We start from the raw sequence: 22,562 nt of genomic DNA on the forward strand, positions 1-22,562 counted from the left end.
ACACACACACACACACACACACACAGTGATTTTCTTTTAGTGATGGCAAAGAATTGGAAATTGAGGGATTGCCCATCAGAAGGGGAACGGCTGAACAAACTGAAGTATATGATTGTGAGGGGATACTATTATGCTATAAGAAATGATGAGCAAGATGTTTTTCAAAATACATAGGAAAGCTTACATGAACATTTCACTGAAAAGTGAAAGGAACAGAACCAGATAGACCATTGTACACAGTAACACTAATAACAAAATGATCACCTGTAAATGACTTAGCTATTCTCAAGGACTTATAGATAATTCTGAAGGACTTATGGAAAAATGCTCTCCATCTCCAGAGAAAAACATTGAAGGAGTTTGAATGCAAATTGAAGCATATTAAAACTTTCTTTATTATTCTTGGTCTGAGGCTTTTTTGTGTCTGCATTTTCAACATGGCTAATAGGGAAATGTTTTACATGATTCCACACATATCAAATTGCTTGATTTCTCAAGGAGAGAGAAGAGGAGACAGGGAAGGAAAGGATTTGAAATTCAAAGGTTAAAAAAAAAGGATATTAAAAATGTATACACATGATTGAAAAAACATTTAGAATGTTGTTGTTTTTTTAAATAGAGATGTAGTGGACCTAGGTCTAAATCCTGGATGTGTCTCTTCAGAAATGTCCTGCCATGTAAGATATGTACAGCAACAAGGTCAGCAGACTACAGAATTGCAGAATTTTAGTCAGTCAACAAGCATTTATTAAGCCCTTACTATGGGCATTTCAGAGGCCATTTAATCCAAGGTCATTCTCATTTGTCTTTGTATTCGCAGTGCCTAGCCCCACCACGTTTGGCACACAGTGGAGGTTTAATAAATGTTTGCTGAATTGAATTGTACAAAAGTTGTGGTTCTTGTACGGTAGGTCTGAGAACAGTGAAGACATGGAACTAGGGATGGCAGATATACATCGATATAGCATTGATCATAGACTGCCACTGACCAAATGGGATCTGGTTACCATTAGGGCCAGATGCACCAGCTGTCAGCTGCCGGCACACGGTATTTGTCATTCCCCGATTCCTGAGGGGCTCCCCTTAACACTTGGTGACAGATTAAATATACAGAACTTCTGCCGTGAGAGGGGTGTAGATTTGCTCTGATTGGAATGGGAAAGAAGCATATTTAAACTTGATGCAAGGAAAAGTTTCTTGACAAGTGGAGCAATCCCAAAGAGGGAGAGGCTGTCTCAGAAAGCCATGACTCCCCCTCACGGACATGTCCCAGGGAAGACATGCTGACTGAGCCTGGGGGACATTGTATGTAGAGGGCTCTCCTGTTCAGGTAGGAGTTGAGCTTTGACCTTTGAGAGCCCTTCTTATACCAAGGTTCTGTGATTCTTATACCAAGGTGCCTTTGGAAGAGAAGGAAGACCCATCGAGTTGTTGTAGCAAAAATTTTTATTCTGTCTTGAAAGCTTTTCCTCCTTTGTGGCCTGAAAATCAGGGAGTCGGGGGACGGAGGGCAAGGAGCAAGGGGGCTGCTCAGGCTGCTTGGAGGGTCTCTGGGGAAGGCTAGGGATGATGATGGTATGGATTCCTCTCTTCTGCCTCCTCCTCCTTGTGTTTGTCTTCTTCCTCCCATTTCTCCCTATGCAGCCTTCTCTTTGGCGGCTTCCTTCTCTTCCTCTAGGGCTTGGAGTCTCTCCCTTTCTTTAATGAGTTGCACGCCACAGTAGGTGACAAACAGGATGACCAAGGTGCTTTGAGGGAATCCTAGGAAAGCAGCATGAGGTTGTTGGTGCTTTTTCCTGACCTAGCCTCCACATGCTGGCGAAGGCCACAGATTTTCTCTACTTCTCTTCTCCTCAGCCCACTATGACACAAAGCTCGACTTTTCAATGCACATATGATCTCAAAGCACATATATGTATGTGTATACACATGACTACATGTACAGACATATACATGTACACACATACACATGCTTAGTCATTTAGTCTGCCAGCCTCTGGGCTTCCCATCTTTGCCCTCCCCTTCTCTGCTCCCTGCGGGTCTCCAACAGCCCAAACAAACCTGTGAGCAGCAGGCGTTTGATCACTAACTCCATGAACTCCAGGCTGTTTAGAGACATGAGGTTGTACACGATGATGAGCCAGAAGTTTGCAGCCCCAAAGAGAGCTCGAGCTCTCCGGGACATCTGCTCCGACACTGAGGCCTGTCCAGACCAAGGAAAGCATAGGGAGGATGAGGTGGGAAGAGGAGGAAAAGGAAGAAGAAGAAGGGGAGAAGGCAGAAAAAAAGGAAGAAGAGGAAAAGAGAAAGAAGAGGAGGAGAAAGAGGAGGAAGAAGAGGAAAATGAGAAGGAAGAAGAAGAGGAGGAGGGGCAGAAGAGGAAGAGGAAGGGAGGAAGAAGAAGAGGGCAGGAAGAAGAGGAGGAGAAAGAGAAGAAGAATAAGGAAGAGGAAGAAGAAGAGGAGGGGAGGAGGAGAAAGAAAAGGAGGAGGAGGAAGAAGAAGAAGAAGAAGAAGAAGAAGAAGAAGAAGAAGAAGAAGAGGAAAAGGAAAAGGAAGAAGAAGAAGAGGAGGGTAGGAAGAAGAAGAGGAGGAAGAGTTAAGAAGGGTCAGAGAAGTATAGAACTTTAGACTTCATGGGCCTCAAATACATAGTCCCCTCTTTATTATCCAGAGTGTAGGGCCTAGGATAATAGGACCAGGGATAATCTTCCCTTTCCTGCTCCTGGTCTCACTTCAGGACTGGGTTTGCAGGCAGGAAGCCTGGCTGGCCAATTCTTAGATGTGTGTCCTTAGATAATTCCCTTCTACAAACCTCAATTTTCTCTTTTGTGAAATGCGGGAGATAATACTTGAAACATATTTCAGCACTTTTTAAACTTTAAAGGGTTATAGAAATGCTAATATTATTGATTAGCTATTGTGATTATGAGTAATAGAACCACAGACTCCTAGATCTCACAGACCATCCAGTTTGATCCTCTCCTCTTACAAATGAGGAAACTGAGACCAAATGGAGGAAATCACTTGCCATCCAAGGTCATAAAGAAGATCAGTGTGAAAGACAGACTAGAAGTCAGGTCTTAAGCCTTCTGGCTCAGGGCTCCTTCAGGGCAACACACTGAACACCAATTAGACGAAATAAATGAACTGTGTAATCTGTTCTAGCCCCAGCCCCTGCTCAGTAGAATATTTAGTAACTTGGGGGTAGGATCCAGAGGGAGGGAGCACGTAAAGTGGGGAGTGAGGAGCTCCCCAGTCTCTGCTTGACGTTTTCTGCCATATTCCTTCTCTCTTCTTCTGTCTCTGCCCCCCCCCCCCCGCCCGATTCCAGCTCACCTCTGCTCTGGCCAATGGTCCCCACTCAGCAAGCTTCTGTACCCAGAGCTCAAAGTTAAGACCAAAACAGTTCAGGGAAGACCACAGGTAGACAATATCACATGGCCCTAGCCACAAGGTGGTGATGGCAAAGGTGGCCAGGGAGGCCCCCAGCTCTGGCCCCACAGATTGGTGCTCCCCACCAACAGCATCATAGACATACCTGCAGGGGAGAGGGGAGGAGAGGGTTAACTCTGTAGGGGACCTGGGCAGGATTCCCTGCAAGGGAGACTGGGAGAGTAGAGGGAGAGTGTAAGTCACCCCAACAGAAGAATCTGGGAAGGTGGGTAGTTCACAGGTCCCCTGATCAGCTGCCTGCCTGCCCCCCCCCCACCCTTGTCCAGTGTGTCCCAAAGATGTTGCCAGTTTCCAGAATCTAAAATGCTGCTTTTGAATATTCCACCCAGGGAAGTCCTGCTTCAGGAAACTATCTAAATCTAATGGTTTTCTTCCTCCTTCCTTCATTTCCTACATTCATTCTAATTATATATTTGTCAAGGAACGAAAATTGACTTTCTCTCCCTCTTAACCTCCCTCGCTCCCAGCCATTATAGAAAAAAGAAAAAAGAATCCCCCGTAACAAATACACATAATCAAAACCAGCAAACCTCCAGCATTGGCCACACCCCAACCTGACATTGTCCCCTTTTGCTCATGGGTTCCCCTCATCCAGCAAACAATGCCTGGGGTAGGAGTCAACTCACTTGCACAGCCAGTCATTGATCCCACGGTCAAAGTGCCTAGGATGTGGAGAAAAAATGAGTGATGGAGGAAGGAGCCCAGGGAGGTATGGATATCTCAGAGAGCCCTAAGGGGACATAGCTATACCTCAGTGAGCTTTGAGGGCACAAGGGTATCTTGGGGAGCCCTTATGAGAGAGAGGAATCTCAGGATACTCTGAAGGGATTGGGATATCTTAGAGGGACTCTTAGGACAGGCAATAAGGGGATCTCAGGAGGCAGAGGTGTTTCAAGGTGTGCTGAGGGGACAGAGATGTTCAATGAACTCTGGGGAGACTAGAGTGTCTCAGGAAGCCCCAAAGGGGCAGGGATATCTCAGGCAGTCCTAAGGGTATAGGGATTTCTCAAGGAGACTCAGGGGGCGCAAGGGTGTCTCAGGGAGCTCTGAGAACAAAAGGGGTATCTTTGGAAAGCCTGAAGGCATAGCAATATTTCAGGGAGATATGTGAGACTAGCAGACATAACTTGATAGTTCTATGAGAAGAGTAGAGAATAGTGGGAAACATGTTGGATTTGATGTCAGGAAGACCTAAATTGAAGACCTGATTCTTATATTTGCTTGCTATATGACGGTGGATGAATCGCTTAACCTCTCTGAGCCTCAGCTTTCTGAGCTGGAAAAAAAATGGAGGATATAATGTCAGTAGTACTTTTCTCACAGGGTTTTTATAAGCATTACATCAATAATATAAAGTATTTTGAAAACCTTGAAGTGCTCATTAATATATAGGCTAGAGTTTTGGAAAGCAAAATTTAGAGAAAGGATAAGTAGACTCCTATTGACTAAAATCCTTTTAAAATTCAGGATGGTTGGGCATTTCTCAAAAATGAATTCTAAAGACATGAAGAAAAATAATTCCAGAGGAAAAGGTTCCAAAGAACAAATGTCTCCAAAGAAATCTATTTGAATGCGCAGGACACTCAATGACCACTTCAATTTTAAAAAGACATTTACTTACAAAGAAATATAGAATGACTGTTGAAATAATGCAGAATGACAAGCAGAATGAGAACACTGGTTATATATTTAAAGGAAAAATGAAGGAAAGGGAAAGGGAAGGAAGGCAAGAGAAGACAAAGGGAGGGAAGGAGAGGGAAGGAAAGGCAAGCTCTTTTGCTCTCAAGGAAAATAAATAAGGAAGTAAAAAAAATTTTTTTGTATGTTTGTTAATTCATTTAGTAATGCTTTGTTAAAGGCTAAGTTTTGGGGAATAATATTTTACCTTGTTGCACATTTTTGTTGATAGTGGTTATATATTATGTATCAAATATGTATGTGTGATATTTTCACTAAAGACAGATATAGAAAACAGAAGCAAGGGAAGAGAATGAGAAATGAATACAATATGTGCCTTATTGACTTAAAGGAAAAGGATTAAAAAGCCAAAACTTATAATCAACTGAGAATGACTTAAAATGCTAAGAATAACAGAAAATGCTTATTAGCCATTTGAGAGGCAAAAAGGAAGATCAAAGAGAGATGCTAGAACTACTGGGTTCTTATTTTGCTTCTTTTTTCTCTGCTAAGGATAATACTCTTTGGACTAAAAAGGATAGAAGATGACTAATAGGAAGTTAAAAAAAAAACCTCAAGATATGTAAGGAGATGGTAGGAAATCATCTAGGTCATCTTGATGAGTTTAATTATGGGCCCAGAAAACTACATTCTATGGAGAAAAGAACTGGAAGGTGTGATTGATGAGCCACTCTCAGTGGTCTTTGAAAACTCTGAGTATTTGATGTGTTGGTTGTGCTGAATTGCCCTTTTTCTCTTTCTTTTAAAATCTTTGTCACAAGGATGGCTTATTGAATATGTTTAGAAATGAATGGAGTGTAAAAATAAAAAGGCATCAATAAAGATGAGATAAAATTTTAAAAAGAAAGTTGGTAGAAAATGAGATCGCTACCATAGACCGGAGAAAGAAAAATATGTTCTCATTTTCAAAAAAGGAAAGACAGTTGAGTCTGTTAATTATAGGTCAGTAAACCTCATTAGTTTCAATTTCTGGTAAAATTCTAGAGTATCCCATTAAGAACCGGTGCTTGCCAAAAGTGTTTGTTATAACCAAAGTATATTCTATGCAGGATTCTCTAAAGATGACATAGAATGCAGAAATTTTTTATAGATGCCAAAGTCATTCAGATGCTTCTATTTGAGATGACATTGTGTCAACTGCACCAAGCCTTTGAATGCTCCAGAACCTGTTCAATGGATTTCACATTCACCAGATAAAGTTAAGTCTAATAGTCCACACTGCCAAGATCAAGTGAATGAGCAAGATCTAATGTCCAGACTTTGATAGGCAGTTGAATGGACAATCCATGTTCCTTGGCAATACGTATCTCAGACAAGCTACTGCAGACAGACATAGCATGAGTGCCAGCATTGAAGAAGAAGAGAAAAGGGAAATTTGGGAAATTGCATATATAACCCCTAAAGAATCAGCGTTAGGAGTGACCTGCAGGGCAAGGGTAGGTCTAAGTAGTCTGTGGTATATTATCATCAGGGGTCTTTAAACAGAAGCTGGATAGTAAGCCTATGCAGAGGCGATTCTATAGAGGAGTTCTTGCTTGGATTTAGGTTGGACCAGATGCCCTTTCAGGTCTTGCCCATCTTGGAGATTCATAGAAACAGGGGACCTTCAGGAAACAAAAGTCAGGGGGGAAGGGGACTTTTAGGGAGCTCTTGCAGAGGAATGGAACGGAGGTTCTGAGGGGCCAGGACAGGGTGCTTCTAGTGCCCCATGGCAGTGATGGTGGTGGGAAGGGAACAGACTTACGTTTCCGCAAAGACATAGAGGGCTGTGATACATTTAGGGGTCTGGGGTGGGTCCAGATGATCCAGCCGGGCCACAGTGTTCACCACGCCAAACATCACGGCTGCCTTCACCCAGTCATACACCAGGTTGGAGTAGGCCAGGCCCGCTGGGAGCCAACAAGGACCTGGTCACACACTCTGAAGTCACTGCACCCACCTCCCAACATGCAGGCAGACCCTCCCCCCTCAGCCCTCTATAGAACCTAAAGAGGGAGCCTTCATGACTTGTCCAGCCTTCTGTATCCTGAGCCTGGGACCCTCACTCCCATTTCCATCCTGGGGTTCCAGTTCTCCAAGGGGACTACTGTGAAAATCTAAAACTTTTTAAAACAAAATGCTCTCTTAATCCTGCAGATTGAATGACTGATTATCCTGCCCCAGTCTCCATCACTGGGTCCTGCACTAGCTGGACCTTGCCCCTCCTGCTTACATTTCTGTCCAAAATACAGAGAATATCTTAAAGTGACTGAAAGTTTGGAGCTGTGTTGAGAGGAAGTCAAACACAATGATCATCAAATGGCCTCAGTGGTTACTTTGTCTGCAGAGTCTTAGGGTCTGATTCAAAGAGGCAGAAGTTGAGCTCACGGAAGGCTTAAAAGTTGAGGTTGGAAGGGGTTATTTGAGCCAGATTTGTTTGATAGACAGTTGAATGGATAATCAGTGTTCCTTGGTAATACGTATCTCAGACAAGCTACTGCAGAAGGGTTAGCGACCCTCAGAAGTGGCTAGATGGCCTCCATCTGAAGCTCTCCAGGGATAGGGGCTCAAAACCCCATTCCCCCTGCAGACAGTTCTGAGTGTTAGAAAGTTTTTCTTTATATGGCTATAAAACTAAAATCTGTCTTTCTTTGTATGAACTAAGGGAACTTCACTTAAGTACCTACTATTCCCTGATCTGATACCTATATTTTGCTAAGATCTGGCCCCTGATCTGGAGCTCAGCCTGCCTCTCTCGGTGCCTGACAGGATCCAGCAGGATAAACCTTCCATGTTACAGCCCTTCAAATCCTTAAAGAGAAGTTCCACATCCTCTTAATTTTCTCCTGTCCTGGCAAAATAGGCCCAGTCCTTTCTGATATTCTTCATATGATTTTGTCTCTGGGCCCCTCACCATCATGCTCACTCTGGACTTGTTCTAGCTTGTATTTTTCCTAAACCCCAACTTGGACAGAGCACCCCTGAAGATGTCTGCCAAGGCAAGATGACAGGAGATTATTATCTCCTCTGTTCTGGACTCCTGGGCTAAAAGTCAGGACACCTGATTTTTCCATGTGCCCTTCTCGGGATTTCAGTTTTTGATTTTTTGGTTGTTTGGAGCTTTTTTTTTTTTTTGCTTATTTTTTTCCCCTTGGAGTTGGAGTCAGGAAATCTGGACTTGAATTCTGTTCCTATATCAATTGGTTGGAAAATCAATTCTATATCAATCTTATATCTGTTCCTATAGCAATTGACACTGGAAAATACTTTTACCTCTCCTGATCTCAGTTTCCTCCTCTGTAAAGTGGGGGTGATGTCCCCCATACTTCTTATTTCCTAGGACCGTTTTGAGCAAAGTACTTTGTACATTCTAAAGCGCCTCAGAAATAGGAGTTGTTATTGTGGGAGGATGCTGTAGAGGCCAAGGGAGCGAGGAGACAGTTGCACAAAGGTGCTCTTTGTTTGAGGACAAAAAGGATGAAAATTTTATCTGGGCAAGAAGAGAGGAGATGGCGTCATCCCTGGCTTGGGAGGAAAGGGGGGTTGGGAGAGGAAATGGTTGAGAAGCTGAGGTTATCCCAAGATGAGAAGGTATAAGGGACCTGAGGGGATGCTCTGAATTTTCTGTGAACCCTCAGATGCAGGATTCTCCAGGACCCTCTCCCTGAATAGAATCCCTACCTCCTCTCTCCTTTCCTGTCTACCTGAATTACTCTTCTTCCCACTCTTTGGCCAGGTAACAGCTGAAGCCGAGAAACTTCTTTTTCTCGGAAGGGGAAGCCTCTGATCCCCTATGTTCACTCTCCCCTCCCCACACACATATCCTGGTAATTAAGGTTATACCATGTCCGCAAGACCACGTCTGTGTCAAGAGAATCATAGAATCACAGAAGCATTTCTGGGCAAAAAGGGACTGCAGAAATCAAATAAAACGGCTTCCCTTTGCCCCTGAGGTCTGGACCTGACACTGGACAGGAGAAGAGATTGCCCAGAGTCACCCAATAAATTACAGCCAGAAACTGAACCCAGCCCTCCAAGATTTCTTTGTATCAGGGTTTTAGGTTTAGACTCTTGCTTTGGATAATGTGTAGACCCCTCACTCTGGCATTCAAGGCACTTCAGAGTCTGGCCCCAGCCCACCATGTCTGTCTTCTCTCCCCTTCACAACTCTTCCCATTTAGCCAAGCCCATTACTGGCTCAAGGATTTGATGGTCTGCAATTCTCTGAGATTTGCTGCTCATGTTGCTCCCTTATTACAGAAGACCTATGTGAAGCACACTCCCTGCTCCCTGCTCCTTCTCCAGTCTACTCTATTAGGGCCTGAATCTTATTTGTGCTGACCATGGGGAACGCGGTCCTGCTCTGGCTTCTCACAGATATGTTCTCAAGATGTCCCTGTCTCGTCACCAGACTTAGTCTTCCCAAGGAGAGGGCTGGCCCCTGTTCCTCTGTCCCTGTTCAGCCCAATAATGGATGGGACACACAAACTGGAGCTGACTAAGATTTGGTGGAACCTTCCATGGCTCCCCATTGTCCACAGGCAAAAATGCAAACCCTTTGCCTGGCATTTAGGGCCGTTTACAGTTGACTCCAGTTCTCTTTACATTTTTATCTCCTTCTAACTTCTCCCCTTCATACATGTGAGTTTCTAGTCAGAGCAGACAAGAAAGTATTTCCCAATCTTATCCTGTCCTTGCCAGGCTCTCTCTGTGAACTGGTTCAGACCATCCTGTATAACTAGGACACACATCTCCTCATCTCTGACTATTCAAATCCTCCCCTTCTTCCAGTGATCAATTCAGGGGTCACTTCCTCCATTAGACCTTCCTTGACTACTCCCCCTCTGCCTACTCAGCTGAAAGAAATCTCTATTGTTCAAATTTTGATTGAGAAAATTTTATCTAATTCTCTCTCCTCTTTCTGCCAATCTCTCTCTCTCTCTCTCTCCTCTGTCTCTTCTCTCTTTGCCTCTCTCTCTCCTCTCTCTGTCTCTGTCTCTCTCTCCTCTCTCTATCTCTGTCTCTCTCTCTGTCTCTTTCTCTCTCTCTCTCTCTCTCCCTCTCCCTCTCTCTCTCTTCTGTCTGTCTCTGTCTGTCTCTCTGTCTCTGTCTCTCTGCTTCTCTCTGTCTCTGTCTCTTTCTGTCTCTCCTCTCTCTCTCTGCCTCTCTCTCTTTCTCCTCTCTCTCTGTCTCTGTCTCTGTCTCTGTCTCTCTGCTTCTCTCTGTCTCTGTCTTTCTCTTTCTGTCTCTATCTGTTTGTCTGTCTTCTCTTTTCCATTATATTCTTCCTTGAATTATCATTATCAATGTTTGTGTAAATATTTGTATGTATACATGTATGTATTATTAGCATGTAAGCTTCCTGAGGGCAGGAACTTGTTTTACATCTTTGTATCCCCAATAATTAAATGGAGTCTTACAATTCGATTCTCTTCAAATTCAAGAAATATTCAGCAAGTACCCATTAAGCGCCACATAGGCTTTCACAAAAGTGTAACAGTCTCTGCCCTCAGGGAGCTTCTATTCTACTGAAAGGATACAAGTATCCAGATAAATATATATATATATATATATATTATATTACCAAGTAATTTAGAGAGGAAGAAAGCGCTAAGTGGGCACTTAATAAGTTTTTGAATTGAATTGATTAGTCCTCCTCTCTAAAAGAATTTAGAAGAGTGCTTTTGCTCACTTCTGATTGAGCCTCAGTTCTCTGGCCCACCTTTCCCATACACACACATGAAACATATAAACACAGAGAGCCACAGACACAAACATATATACGTGGGCACATAACATACATATTCACAGACACATGTAAACACACCAATGCATGCTCATAAATGTATATATATGAACCCATAAAACAGACTCACACAAACACACAGGTTTATACATAGATACATATACACACATACACAAAGAAACATACAAACACAGAAACACATACAAACATGTATACACAGGCACATAAAATACATATTCATAGACACATATAAACAGCCAACATATGCACACAAATGCATACATATGGACCCATAAAATACACTCATACAAATATGTATGTGTACACACAGATATGTATAAACTATTACACAAGAAACATACACAGAGACACAGACACATGCAAACATATATACACAGCTACATAAAACACATGTTAATAAACCCATGCAAACACGCCAATATATACACATAAATGTATATATGGGCCCATAAAACACAGACTCACACAAACACATGTGTGTACACAGATATATATAAACACAGCCATATACACAGATACATACGAACACAAAGACAGACATGTTGCCTACTCTTCCAGGACAGACATGTCCTACCTACCCCTCAGGTCACTTGAGGTGGGAGGCCTGCTACATACAGGGTCCTCCAGAATTCTCAAACACTTTCTCTAAGCCATTTTTGTTTGAGAAAATCAGCATAGGCCCTAGAGGAGGGAGTCCCAGGCAAGTGGGGAAAGACCCCTGGTCCCTGCCAGATCCCACATCTAGTCCTCACCCACCTAAGGCCCAATCTGAGAGCCGATTGGTGAACTTGAGGTCATTAGGAATGGTAAGGATGTAGAAGAAATGAAAGAACACGTCCACAGCCACAATGGAGACCAGGCTGAGTCCTGCCTGGGTACGGATCTGCCACATTTCCCAGTCCCTTCGAACAGGTTCCAGCTGGCTCACCTGGGGGTGGGGGAGGAGGAGATGCTTACCTGGCTCTGGTCTTGCTCTACTAGAGTCACAGTCCTGCCCTTAGGGAGACCCCACCCTCAGTTTACATTGGGTGTGTGGGATGCAGCCCTGCCCTCAAGGGAGCTCATCCTCCCTGGATTCCTTACCTGAGCATGGAACTTGTCAAAGGTCATGATGGGTCCAAAGAAGAAGAAGGGGAGATAGAAGTTGTATTTGAGCAGGTCCAGGAAGGAGTAATTGCCTTCTGATCGAGCACAGTTCTCCAGGGCAAAGCTCATGCATCGGAAAATCGTGAAGCCGCTGCCCCCGTAAAACAGCACATCTTGAAGATCAAAAGTGCCCGTTACAAACCCGCTCTGGATGAGAAAGAACAGTAACCGCACTCACTGGCGGCATCTTGGCATCTTCCCCCTCCCCAGCCCACATGCTTCCACCATCTGCAGGAAGCTCATTCTGATCATCCCAGCCCATGTATCATCTCACCAACCAAACCAAATTTGTAGTGGTTAGCATAGTTCTTGGAACTGTATACAGATAGATAGACATAGAGATAGATAGATAGATGGATAGAAAGACAGACAGACAGACAGATAGATAGATAGATAGATAGATGAATAGACAGATAGATGGATAGATAGATAGATAGATAGATGGATAGATAGATGGAGAGATAGATGAATAGACAGATAGATGAATAGAAAGATATAGATATAAATATATATAGATAGATAGATATAGATAGATAGATAGACAGCTAAAAGATAAAAGAATCTGGGACTCGGTTTTCTCCTTTGTAAAATGAAAAGATTGGACTAGTATATGTCTGCATTCCCTTCCAGCACTAAGGCCTGGGACTCTTCCTTGAGTAACCATGGCCTGTCTTTTCTCCTTCCCTCCTCAATCTTGCCCCCATCTCCAACGCACCTGCCATGAATTGACTGGCTCCAGCTTGAAAGAGGCCAGACTGGCGAGACCCAGGATAAAGCAGAGCCACTGCTGCTTGAGCAGGGAAACCGTGTAGAGACCTATGCAATGGGCTAACAGGAGCATCATGTAGGAGGGGCCCATGGTCCCCAGCACAGCTAGAGATCCATACACTGCATACATCCATGAGCGGAACTGAGGAAGAAAAAGAAGGACAGGAGAGTAGACTCAGTGAAGGACACAGAGGTGTCATGAGGGAACTGGGCTAGCTCTCTGTTGGGAGTCAGGAGACCTGAGTCCCACCTTTCTAGGAAAATGTTCTATGTGACATTAGATAAGTCATTCTCCTTCCTGAGCCTAAGTTTCCACACCTGAAAATGAATATATATTGTACGATCTCTGAGGCATCATTCAGTTTTGACACTGTATGATCTAAAGTCCCTCCCAGCTCTGACATTCTGTTCAAGTCAAATTATTCATTAAACACTTGTTGTAAGCTAGACACAATAGTAGGCACTGAGGAGATGCAAAAATAAAGACAAAATAGTCCCAACCCTCAAGGAGTCTAGAATTCATTGATTCTAGATTTGGGTAAAGACTTTCTGCCAGAGCCACAAGCATGTGAGGCCATAAGGGGGGACATATATAGGACAAGCAAGGACTGAACAAGCTGACATTTACCTCTGGGGGATCCCGACTCACCTGTGGAGCAATCATGGTGCAGATCTTGGCAAAGAGCACATGACCCGAGAGGGCAAAGATGATGATGTTACGGAAGGAGGTGAACCACATCACCCACTCGAAATCGGCTACATCCTGGCGGAGGGAAAGAAGACTGAACAGAGGGTCCAAGTGGTGCCATAGGGGATCGAATGTGGGCCTGGAGTCAGGAAGACTTGACACTTACTAGCTGAGGGTCAAGTCATTTAATCCTCCTGCCTTAGTTTCTTTTACAAAATGAACTGAAGAAAAAGAAATGGTGAATCCCTCCATTATCTTTGCCAAGAAAATCCCAAATGGGGTCATGAAGAGTTGGACATGACTGAAATGACAAAAAAGGAAGGAGAGAGATCCCAGGGCTCTCACTTTGGGTTGGAGATTGGAGAGGACTCGGGCTTGAATCCCCTGCATATGAAATGCAGTTATCTGGGTTTTTTTCCTTCTTCTTTTGAACAGTATGGCATTTGCTTCCTTTCTTGTTGGGTAGATATTCAGCACTGGCTGGGCAAAAAAGATTCAGTGTAAGGTTGCTTTAACAAGTAGGGTCACCTATGGGTGGCGACCAGGAAATTTTCTCACTTGCCCTGCTCCCAAACATTTCCCCCTAAGCTTGGGATTCCATCATCACTACTTTGGCTCTTAGCACAGAACCTGGTACACAATGAGGGCGAAATATATGCTTGTAGATCCAGTGGCTCATTCATGTATTGGTTCTCAGGGTACAAATGGGGGTTTCTGGCAGTTGTGTGATCTATTACAAAGGGTTCATAAATCCACATGCAAACTAAGGTTCACTCACTGACAGAATATACAAATGAGTGAGTGCAATAAATGAATGGATAGATCCAGAGGGTAACTATGTCTCATACGGTAGTATTTTCATGTACATATAGATGTTACTGTGATTAATAGCCTATTAATTAATTTCAAAATATTCCTGAATCTATAGCTACGTTTTGTTAATCAGCAGATTATTAGCAGTTCAACCACCATCCCAGGCGGTGAAAAGTGGGTACTCAGAGAGATTAAAGTTAAAACACCTTCTTTGCACTCAAAAAGGTTGGGGAGCCACTGAGATCAGGTTATCTCAGCTCTGACACTTGATGGCTGGGAGACTTGTGATGAGTCAGTACATCTCTCTGAGCCTTCATTTCTTCACTTATAAAATGAAGAGTTTGGATCAGAGAATCTTTATTGTTTTTTCTGGCCCCAACTTCTAGGATTCTATAACTTCCATTAAAATCCAGATGCTCTTAAAAAAAGGTCTAACAGGACACACTAGCCTGGGGGTTTGGTTGGTGGATAGAAGGGACACTAAGGACAAGGAACTTAGGAGGGATCAGTTTCAGTTGGGAATGTGGTTGCTCTGGGAAAGGGAAGGGGTGTAAAGAGGCAGCTGTACCATAGAAACAGGATGAAGGGGAGGCTCAGAGGCCCAGGGGTCAGGAGTCAGAAGGAACAGTAGATAGGGTGAGAAGGCAGGGGGCTTAATTCCTGCCCTGGGAAAGAGGAAGTCCTGTTGGCCCCTGGGAAAGAAAGATGGGAAGTGGGTACCCACCATCTTTCGTCCAATGTAATGCCAACCCGGCTTCACCGACTCTCTGAACGCCTTCCTGTTCATGTTATCTGAAAAGAGTTGTAGAAAACACTGTCATTCCCTTGCTGAAGTTGGAGGGAGGTTCGTGGGGTCCCATCATTGCTTTCTCTGAGGGCAAAGGTGGAGCCCTTTCAGGGGGGGAGGGGGAAAGGTGGAAGGCGTCCCTATAAATGCTGTGTGTGTGTGTGTTTGTATAAGTCTGCACCTCTACATCTATGGGTTTGCCTTCTGTCCATCTTTGCCTATTTCTATGAAGCGACAGCGTCCACAGTCATCCTCCTGGGGTCACTGACACATGCTGGCTGTGTGACCTTAGGCGGTCATTTAATTTCTCTAGGACTGTGAGAAACAGAGCATCTGCTGATCGATTCACAACCCTGGACCCCTCCCCAGATATCTACATCTGTGCATATTATAGAAGGTCCTTTTTCATCCAACTTATCCCTGAATAGGAAACCTCTCTATGTCACCTTCACTGTCTCTGACGTGATCCTCTGGTCTTTGCTTTGAGGGGATGGGGAGCTCACCACCTCTGAAAGCAATCTATGCATTTGGGCATATATGTATGCTGTTCAGTGTCTACGTATCAGTCTCTAAGTAGTGTAATGATGAGGGCTAAGATTTATGTACATCTACAAGGTGGTGCAGTGGTTAGGACAGCAGGTCTGGGGTCAGAAAAACTCATCTTTGTGAGTTTAAATCTGACCTTAGACATTTACTGGTGGACCCTGGGCACATCGGTTCACCTAGTTTGCCTCAGTTTTCTCATCTGCAAAATGAGCTGGAGAAGCGGATGGCAAAGCCCTCCAGTATCTTTTGCCAAGAAAAACCCTAATGGTGTCACAAAGAGTTGAACATGACAGAAATGACTAAACAACAGCAATAGCACAGGCATTGTGCTAAACGGTTTACAATTATCATCTTATTTGATTCTCATAACAACCCTGGAAAGCAGATGCTATCGTTATGTTTATTTTACAGGTGAGGAAACTGAGGCAGACAGAAACCAAATGACTTGCCCAGGATCACACAGGTATTAAGTGTATGGAACTGGATTTGAATTCAGTCTTCCTGACTCCAAGTCTCCCTCCCCTCCAACCCCCCAAAAATGACAAAGAATCCTTTTTTTCTATAGAGGGGCTTACCTCGAGATGCCTCAAAGAGCCCATTGCCAGCGTAGCCCAGGGCACCCACAAGAACCAGGGCATAGATGGCCAGCTCAGGAGGGGGCAGGGAAGTCTTGATGCCCATCCTCAAGGAAGGGGACCAGTGGGGCCCTGGAGCTGGAGGAGAGAACCTGACCAGGTTAGCTGCTCATTTGTCCTAGAGCCCAAGCAACTTAGCACCAATGGGGTCCCTGTGGTGCCCCGCCCTTTTCAGTCTATCTGCCTCCCTTAGGGATACTCGATGTTCTACCCTGGGACTCCTGGGAGCAAGATGAAATTCCTGGTTTGAGGCTGGGAATCATAGCCCCTGAACCCAAGCAAACTCATTCCCCCCTGCAAAGGCAAGACCCAGCCCTGCCCTTCTGGGATCCTCCAGACTGAGGAGGTAGAAAGAATAATAGTTCTTGCATGGAGTAGGTCTCACTCAAAGAATATTAATGTGAATTCTTCACTTACTATTTTTTTTAAGCCACCTTCCTTTTGAAAATGTCCTTGGATTCATATTGGGCTTATATAGTAACCTATGGAGGAGGCAGGGCAGCTCTAGCTGACTCTTTTACAGTTAGGAAAACTAAGGCTCAGAGAGGGCTCAAGTGGCCGCAGTGAGTGAGGTGCAAGGCCGGGCCAAGAATCCAGGTCTCCAGATGGCCGCTCGGGGGCTGTGGCTTGCACCCTTGAGCTCCTAAACATGCATAATCCATGGGAGCCATTCTCCTCAAGCCTTCCACCCCTCTCCCCACCTTTTATCCCCAGAACGTCTCCCATCTCCCAGGGAGCTTGCATGGCACAGGGGACAGGGGCCTTACCTGGCTGAGGTCAGGGTCTCCCAGGAGCCTTAGAGTGGGCTTGAAGGGTTGCGTGAGGCCTGGTCCCTCCTGCTGCCTCCCTTTCAGGAGCTTGGTTCCTGGGCCAGCCTGCTCCTATTACTGCCCTGGCTCTGCCACCACGGGCCAGGGCTCAGGTTCCTGCAGAGGGAGGGAGGTGGAGGAAGGCCAGCTTATCTCCCTGCCTCCTCCTCAGGGGCCTCCTCTGCCAGGGCCGTCCTGCTCCCGGGCTGGACACGCTGAACACGGGCCCTTTCCTTTCCCATCCACATCTCGGGGCTGAGCCCTCCCAGAGGGCCCTTAGATGCCATCTGACCCTGCCCCCCTCACTTCACAGATGAGGAACCCGACATCTAGAAAGGTCTGGCAGGGAACTTAGGGTCACCCAGTTAATAAGTCATCACCCTAGGATTCAAATCCAAGTCACCTTTTCACTATATCACAGGATGATATATTAATATATGTTACTATAGCAATATACTCATTTATAGATGAGAGAACAGACTTGAGAGGTTAAATGACTCTCTCTTCTCCCCCAAAAGAGGGGTCCCTGTCCCACAAGGGTCTTCAATCTCAGGTTCTCCAAGCAGCCATCTATTCTTGGGCATGCGGAAGTACCCCACTTTGCTCTTGGGCTACAGGGGCAATTGGGGTACAAATTCTGACCATACATTGGGACTCCAGGTTGGGAGGAGGGTCATAGAATCATATGTTTTAGAGCTGGGAAGAATCATCTAGTCCAACCGTCTTATTTTCCCCTATGGGGAAACTGAGGCATCAGATGGGGAAAAGACCTACAAAAGAATCCAGAAATAAGTGGTAGAGCTGGGATCCCAAGACAAGCTCGAGCTCTTTCCCCTGTACCACCACCTGTACCATACTTCCTGCCTTCTTACTGAGTCTCCATCCCCTCTCTGAGCCCAAAGCCCTCCCCTCCTCCTCAGCCATCATCGAGCCCCCATCCTGAACTCCCATTTCATGAGCCCCCATCTACACTTTGCACCTATCTCCTCAGTGAATGTTCACCCCCCCCCCAAACAAAGAGCCCCCTTCCCTTACTTTGTAGTTCCCTCACTTAGCTCCCATCACCTCACTTAATCTGCCTCCACCCTATCTTTCACTGAATCTCTATCCTCCTCCCTGATCCCCACTCACAAAGCATAATCCATGGATTATGCATGGAAAAATGTTTCTTAATTAGAGCTGGAATGGGTTGCTTCTAGAGGGGATGAGTTCCCCATCCCTGGAGGTCTTTAGTCAAAAGCTAAAAGACCCCTTGCTGGGGATATTGAGGAAATTCCTGCTCTGTCGGAGGAGAAGCTCTAGGAGGTTCCTTCAAACATCTGATACAGAGACTGGACCTTGGAGTCTAGCCAGTCTGCCTCATTTTACACATGGGGAAATTGAGGCCCCATAAGGAGGAAGGGACTTGTTGAGAAGAGGGATGTCACTCTGAATTACTGGTTGGCTTAGGACTTGAACAATGAATCTCATGATGGCTTCTTCCGTGGAGGATACTGCATCTCTCTGTTATTCTGACAGGGGGTGCAAAGGGGTGGTTGTGGATTATTGGATAGTTTGGGTTGTTGGGGTCCCCACCCTCCACATGGCTTCCTGAGAGCTCCCTCCTCTCATCCACCTTATTGCTGCCTACAGGAGTTTGCCCTTTTCCAATAACGTACATTATGAGAGTCTTGAGTTTCCCCTTCTTTCTCTACCTTCCCTTTTATCTGTTTTCCCTCTCTTCTCTTTCTTCTTTGCTTCCCTCTTTTTATATCTTCCTTTCGCTTTCCCTCTCCCTCTAAGTCTTTTCTTTCTGATCTCTCCCTCCTTCCTTCTCTCCCTCCCTCCCTTTCTCCTTCTGCCCCTCTTTCTCTCTCTCTTCCCATTTGTCTTTCTTTTTCCCTTTTTCCTCCTCCCTCCCAACCAGCCTTCCTTACCTCTCTTTCTCCTCCTCCCTGTCTGCCTTTCCCGTTTGTCTCCCTCTATACCACTTCCCTCCCTTCTTTCTCCCCCCAGCTTCCTTATGCTCCTTGGGACCCAGCTGCTTCATTGGGGACAGAGGCCAGTTCCACCGTGACTCCAAGTGGGTCCCTGACAGGGCTTTTCCAGAACAGGGACTCTGGAAAGGTCAGAGGCGAGGCTCCTGAGACTGCTGAGCCATGCTTGCCTTCCCTGGGTAGAGTTCTGTAGTAACCAGCGAGAACACTTCCAAGCAGTCTGTCTCTTGCAGGGTGAGATCAGTGGTGAGAAGCGTGTGGCTCTAGCCACAATGACAAAGTCCCTGCCCTTTGCTAGTAGAAGAAACATTGAATTCTAAGGCGGGAGGACATGGGTTTAAATCTCAACTCTGCTCTTTACTTACTGCATGACCTTGGAAAAGTCACTTCCTTCTCTCTGTTTTCTCATCTGTAAAATGGACACAAACATACACATACTTCCTCCTCTACGTGGTTGTTTAGGTAGTTATGAGACTGATCTGCTCCGACAGAACCAGGTTTCCACAGCCCTCTCTTCCCACAACCCTCCACTCCCACTCACCATTATACTGTTTCTACTTCATGTTTTATTTAGAAAAACCCATTAGGGATATGTCTATCACCCCATTTTACAGAGGAAGAGATTGGAGTCCAGAAGGACTTTCTCAATCACACAGCAAGTCAGAGCCGGAGTTCCCAGCTCCTCGGATCCTCGGCCGGCTCTCCCACCACCGTCATGGGGGTGCAGTCATAGCTTAAACCTGCACCGAGACTTTGGGGACTCCCTGCAAGGTGGGAAGGCTGCTGGACTCAAAGAGTTTGGAGACTTGAGTTTGAACCCTACCTCTGCCTCTTGCTAGCTTCGTGACCTTGTCACTATTCTCATTTGGGGGTTTCCTCATTTGAAAATGAATGTGTTGAATGGGGTGATCACTAAGGTCTCCTTCAGCTCCCAAGCCCTACGGCCCCTCCCCTCCAGGAGATGCCTTCCCATTGACCATAGGAGGTCCGAGGGCCTCTGGGGGAACGTGCTAATGTAGTAAGTGACTGAAATTGGAACTGAGAAGTAAGGCAAGGCGAGAGAAATAGCTTTGTCAGCTGCCTCCCACACGTCCCTTTCCAATTTTAGCTTCCCAAGGCCCGGGCAGCCTCGGCATTCCTGCAAGGGTCTTGGGAAGTAGGTGCATGTGTATGTGGAGGGGCCCCAGTTGGGAATGCCCCCTGCCCCACTGCTCTGCCCCCATCCAGAATGATTCTAGGGACTGAAGTGAGACTGGAGAAAGGGGTATGTGGATGCTCCTTCCTGGGGACCCGGGCCCCAGCCCTAGCACTTTGCTGACCTTCCCCTATCCCTGCCCCAATGCCTCTGTCCTGGCAGCCTCTCATCCCGCTACTTCTGCCCCAGATTTGGCCCTGAGAGAAAGCATTGGGGGGTGGGGGAGGGGGGTAGGTACTGGGGGTTCCTAGTTTATTTCTCCTGAGTCCCCCTCCCAGCCCGCGGGGCCCTGACACCCAAGGAATAAGAAGCGCTTCTAGTCTGGCAAGGGCATGCATTGGCTTGGCACTGACCTTGAGAAACTGTTGGTGCCCCCTTGGCACTGTCCCTGGAGAGCGTCCCAGGGGAGCCACAAGTGGGGTGAGGGGAAGGGAGGGGAGCAGGCAGTGCTGAGCCCAGGGGATGGGGCAGAGTTGGCACCTGGCTGTCCGTCTGTTCCTCTGTCCCTCTGTCCAGCTGTGGGGCCGGCAAAGCTGGACCGAGCCCCTGGGAGGGGGGTACGTTGACACTAAGGCTGACTGTGTCTGTCTGTCCAGCAGTGGGTCCGGCTGGGCTCTGGGGGCCCTAGGCAAGGGGTGTGTCTGGCCCCTGGGTCTCCCCCTCCCTCCCAGCCCAAAGAGGAGGCTGAGCTGAGCTGTGAGTGGAGCCCGGGCTGCAGAGAACTGGTGTTCACCCAGCTCAGCTCTGCAGAGAGGGGGTTGGTTAGGAAGCTGCCAGTCACAGCCAGGCTGCAGGAGAGGCCGGGGCAGAGCCTCGGGGATTTCTCAGGGAGTGGGGGTATATGGGCAGGGGCAGCAGTGAGGAGACTGCCGATCTGAGAGGGAATATTTCAGTGGAATGATAGCCTGGGATTTAGAATTGGAAAGGGACCAAGATCATGGAACCTAAACCTTTTATTTCCCAGAGAACCCAAGTGGTGACTTACACACAGGTAAGTAAAATGTAACAGACTAGAGAACCAAATTTGGCTCCTCTGGCTCGCAGCTAGGGGTTCAATATATCCATGCCATTGGCCAGTGCCCAGCTTCCCCTCTTTCCTCTCTTTTCAACCCCCAATACCTGCCCTGATAAAGGGGTCAGGCAATCCAAGGACTGTGACCTGAAATGGCCTCTCCTTCCTGTGCTTCAGCCTCCAGGAAGCCTTCTAGGACCAACGTCACTGTGCAATCTCAAAATGTTCTGAAACAGACCATAGGGACCATCCATACCCCTTCATTTTGTTATTTTAGAGAGGACAAGGGAAAATGTCCAAGTTTACAAACTCTTGCAGAGTTTGTTCTTGGACTGTCACCTATGGTCTCCCAGGCCAGAGGACCTTGTGCTCTATTGCCTTGACCTTAACTCCCTTCTTCAAGGTGAATTGTTCATCGTGTATGGCTTTCTTCTACTTCTTCTGGGTGTCCCTAAGATTAGATTAAGCTTTCCTGGGTGGGGGGGAATTTATTACACTTCTCAACCTCTGTTTTAATACTAATTAGCTGAGGATCAGGAATCACTACTTGGGCCTAAGTGGTTCAAATAGATCAAATAATATCATAGAAAACATTCTGGATTTGGTATCAAAGAACCCGGCTTTGAACTTGTTACACTGGACAGGTAATTTCCTTTCTCTGCGCTTGCAGTTTCAATATTTATAAACTGGGTAAAAGAGTCCTTGGCATTCTTCTACTCCATTCAGGAAAGATTCGGGGAAGGGATGGAGGTGATTAGCATGTCTATAAAGTCACACCCATACTTTGAGGTCTAGGCAGGTGAGGGGAGGCAGGGTGTTGGTACAGGAGCATGGTACCAGAGGTTTGTTGGGAATACTAAGAATGCTACTCTAGAGAAGACCTGGATAGGTGTAGGAGAGAGAGATAGTGGTTAGATTTTAGGACCTGAAGGGATTAAGTTTATTTATATGACCAGAATTAAGTGGGGAAAACAGCAGGTTCAGAGCATCCATGGTACTGCTAGTTGCTACTTTGTAAATGGAGCAAAGTCCTTCCCTGAAAAATTAGGAAGTAGCTCTTGACCTCTAAAATTAGCTCTGAGATCATCTGGTCTTGCAAACCAGGACCAGGGGATGGAAATTACAGGAAGGCAGGCATCCTTGACTATGAAGACTGACTTCTTAAGGGCTGACGCAAAGGGAATTAATTGCCCTGACAGAGGCAAAGTAATTCCTCTCTCCCTAGAGGTGTTCACATGAAGGCTGAATGAGCACATATGTGTTGGGGATGTTTTACAAGAGATTCTGC

At 45.9% G+C, this 22,562-nt stretch overlaps 1 protein-coding gene across 1 annotated transcript; it reads right to left on the reverse strand.

Annotated features, from left to right (window-relative positions):
- Positions 1–581: 581 nt before the first annotated feature.
- HHATL (hedgehog acyltransferase like) lies at positions 582–21,031 on the reverse strand. The gene is made up of 13 exons (XM_031959872.1): positions 20,616–21,031; positions 17,050–17,208; positions 16,223–16,360; positions 15,039–15,106; positions 13,463–13,576; positions 12,761–12,955; positions 11,983–12,192; positions 11,656–11,827; positions 6,898–7,042; positions 4,082–4,117; positions 3,339–3,540; positions 2,062–2,203; positions 582–1,761 (listed from the first exon to the last, which is right to left on the reverse strand). Exons 3-13 carry the CDS (start codon positions 16,326–16,328, stop codon positions 1,637–1,639), a joined length of 1,515 nt encoding a protein of 504 aa, XP_031815732.1. The 5' UTR covers positions 16,329–16,360; positions 17,050–17,208; positions 20,616–21,031; the 3' UTR covers positions 582–1,636.
- Between the last annotated feature and the right edge of the window lie 1,531 nt (positions 21,032–22,562).

Source organism: Sarcophilus harrisii, chromosome 1 (assembly GCF_902635505.1).
Source record: "Sarcophilus harrisii chromosome 1, mSarHar1.11, whole genome shotgun sequence".
Lineage (NCBI taxonomy): Eukaryota > Metazoa > Chordata > Mammalia > Dasyuromorphia > Dasyuridae > Sarcophilus > Sarcophilus harrisii.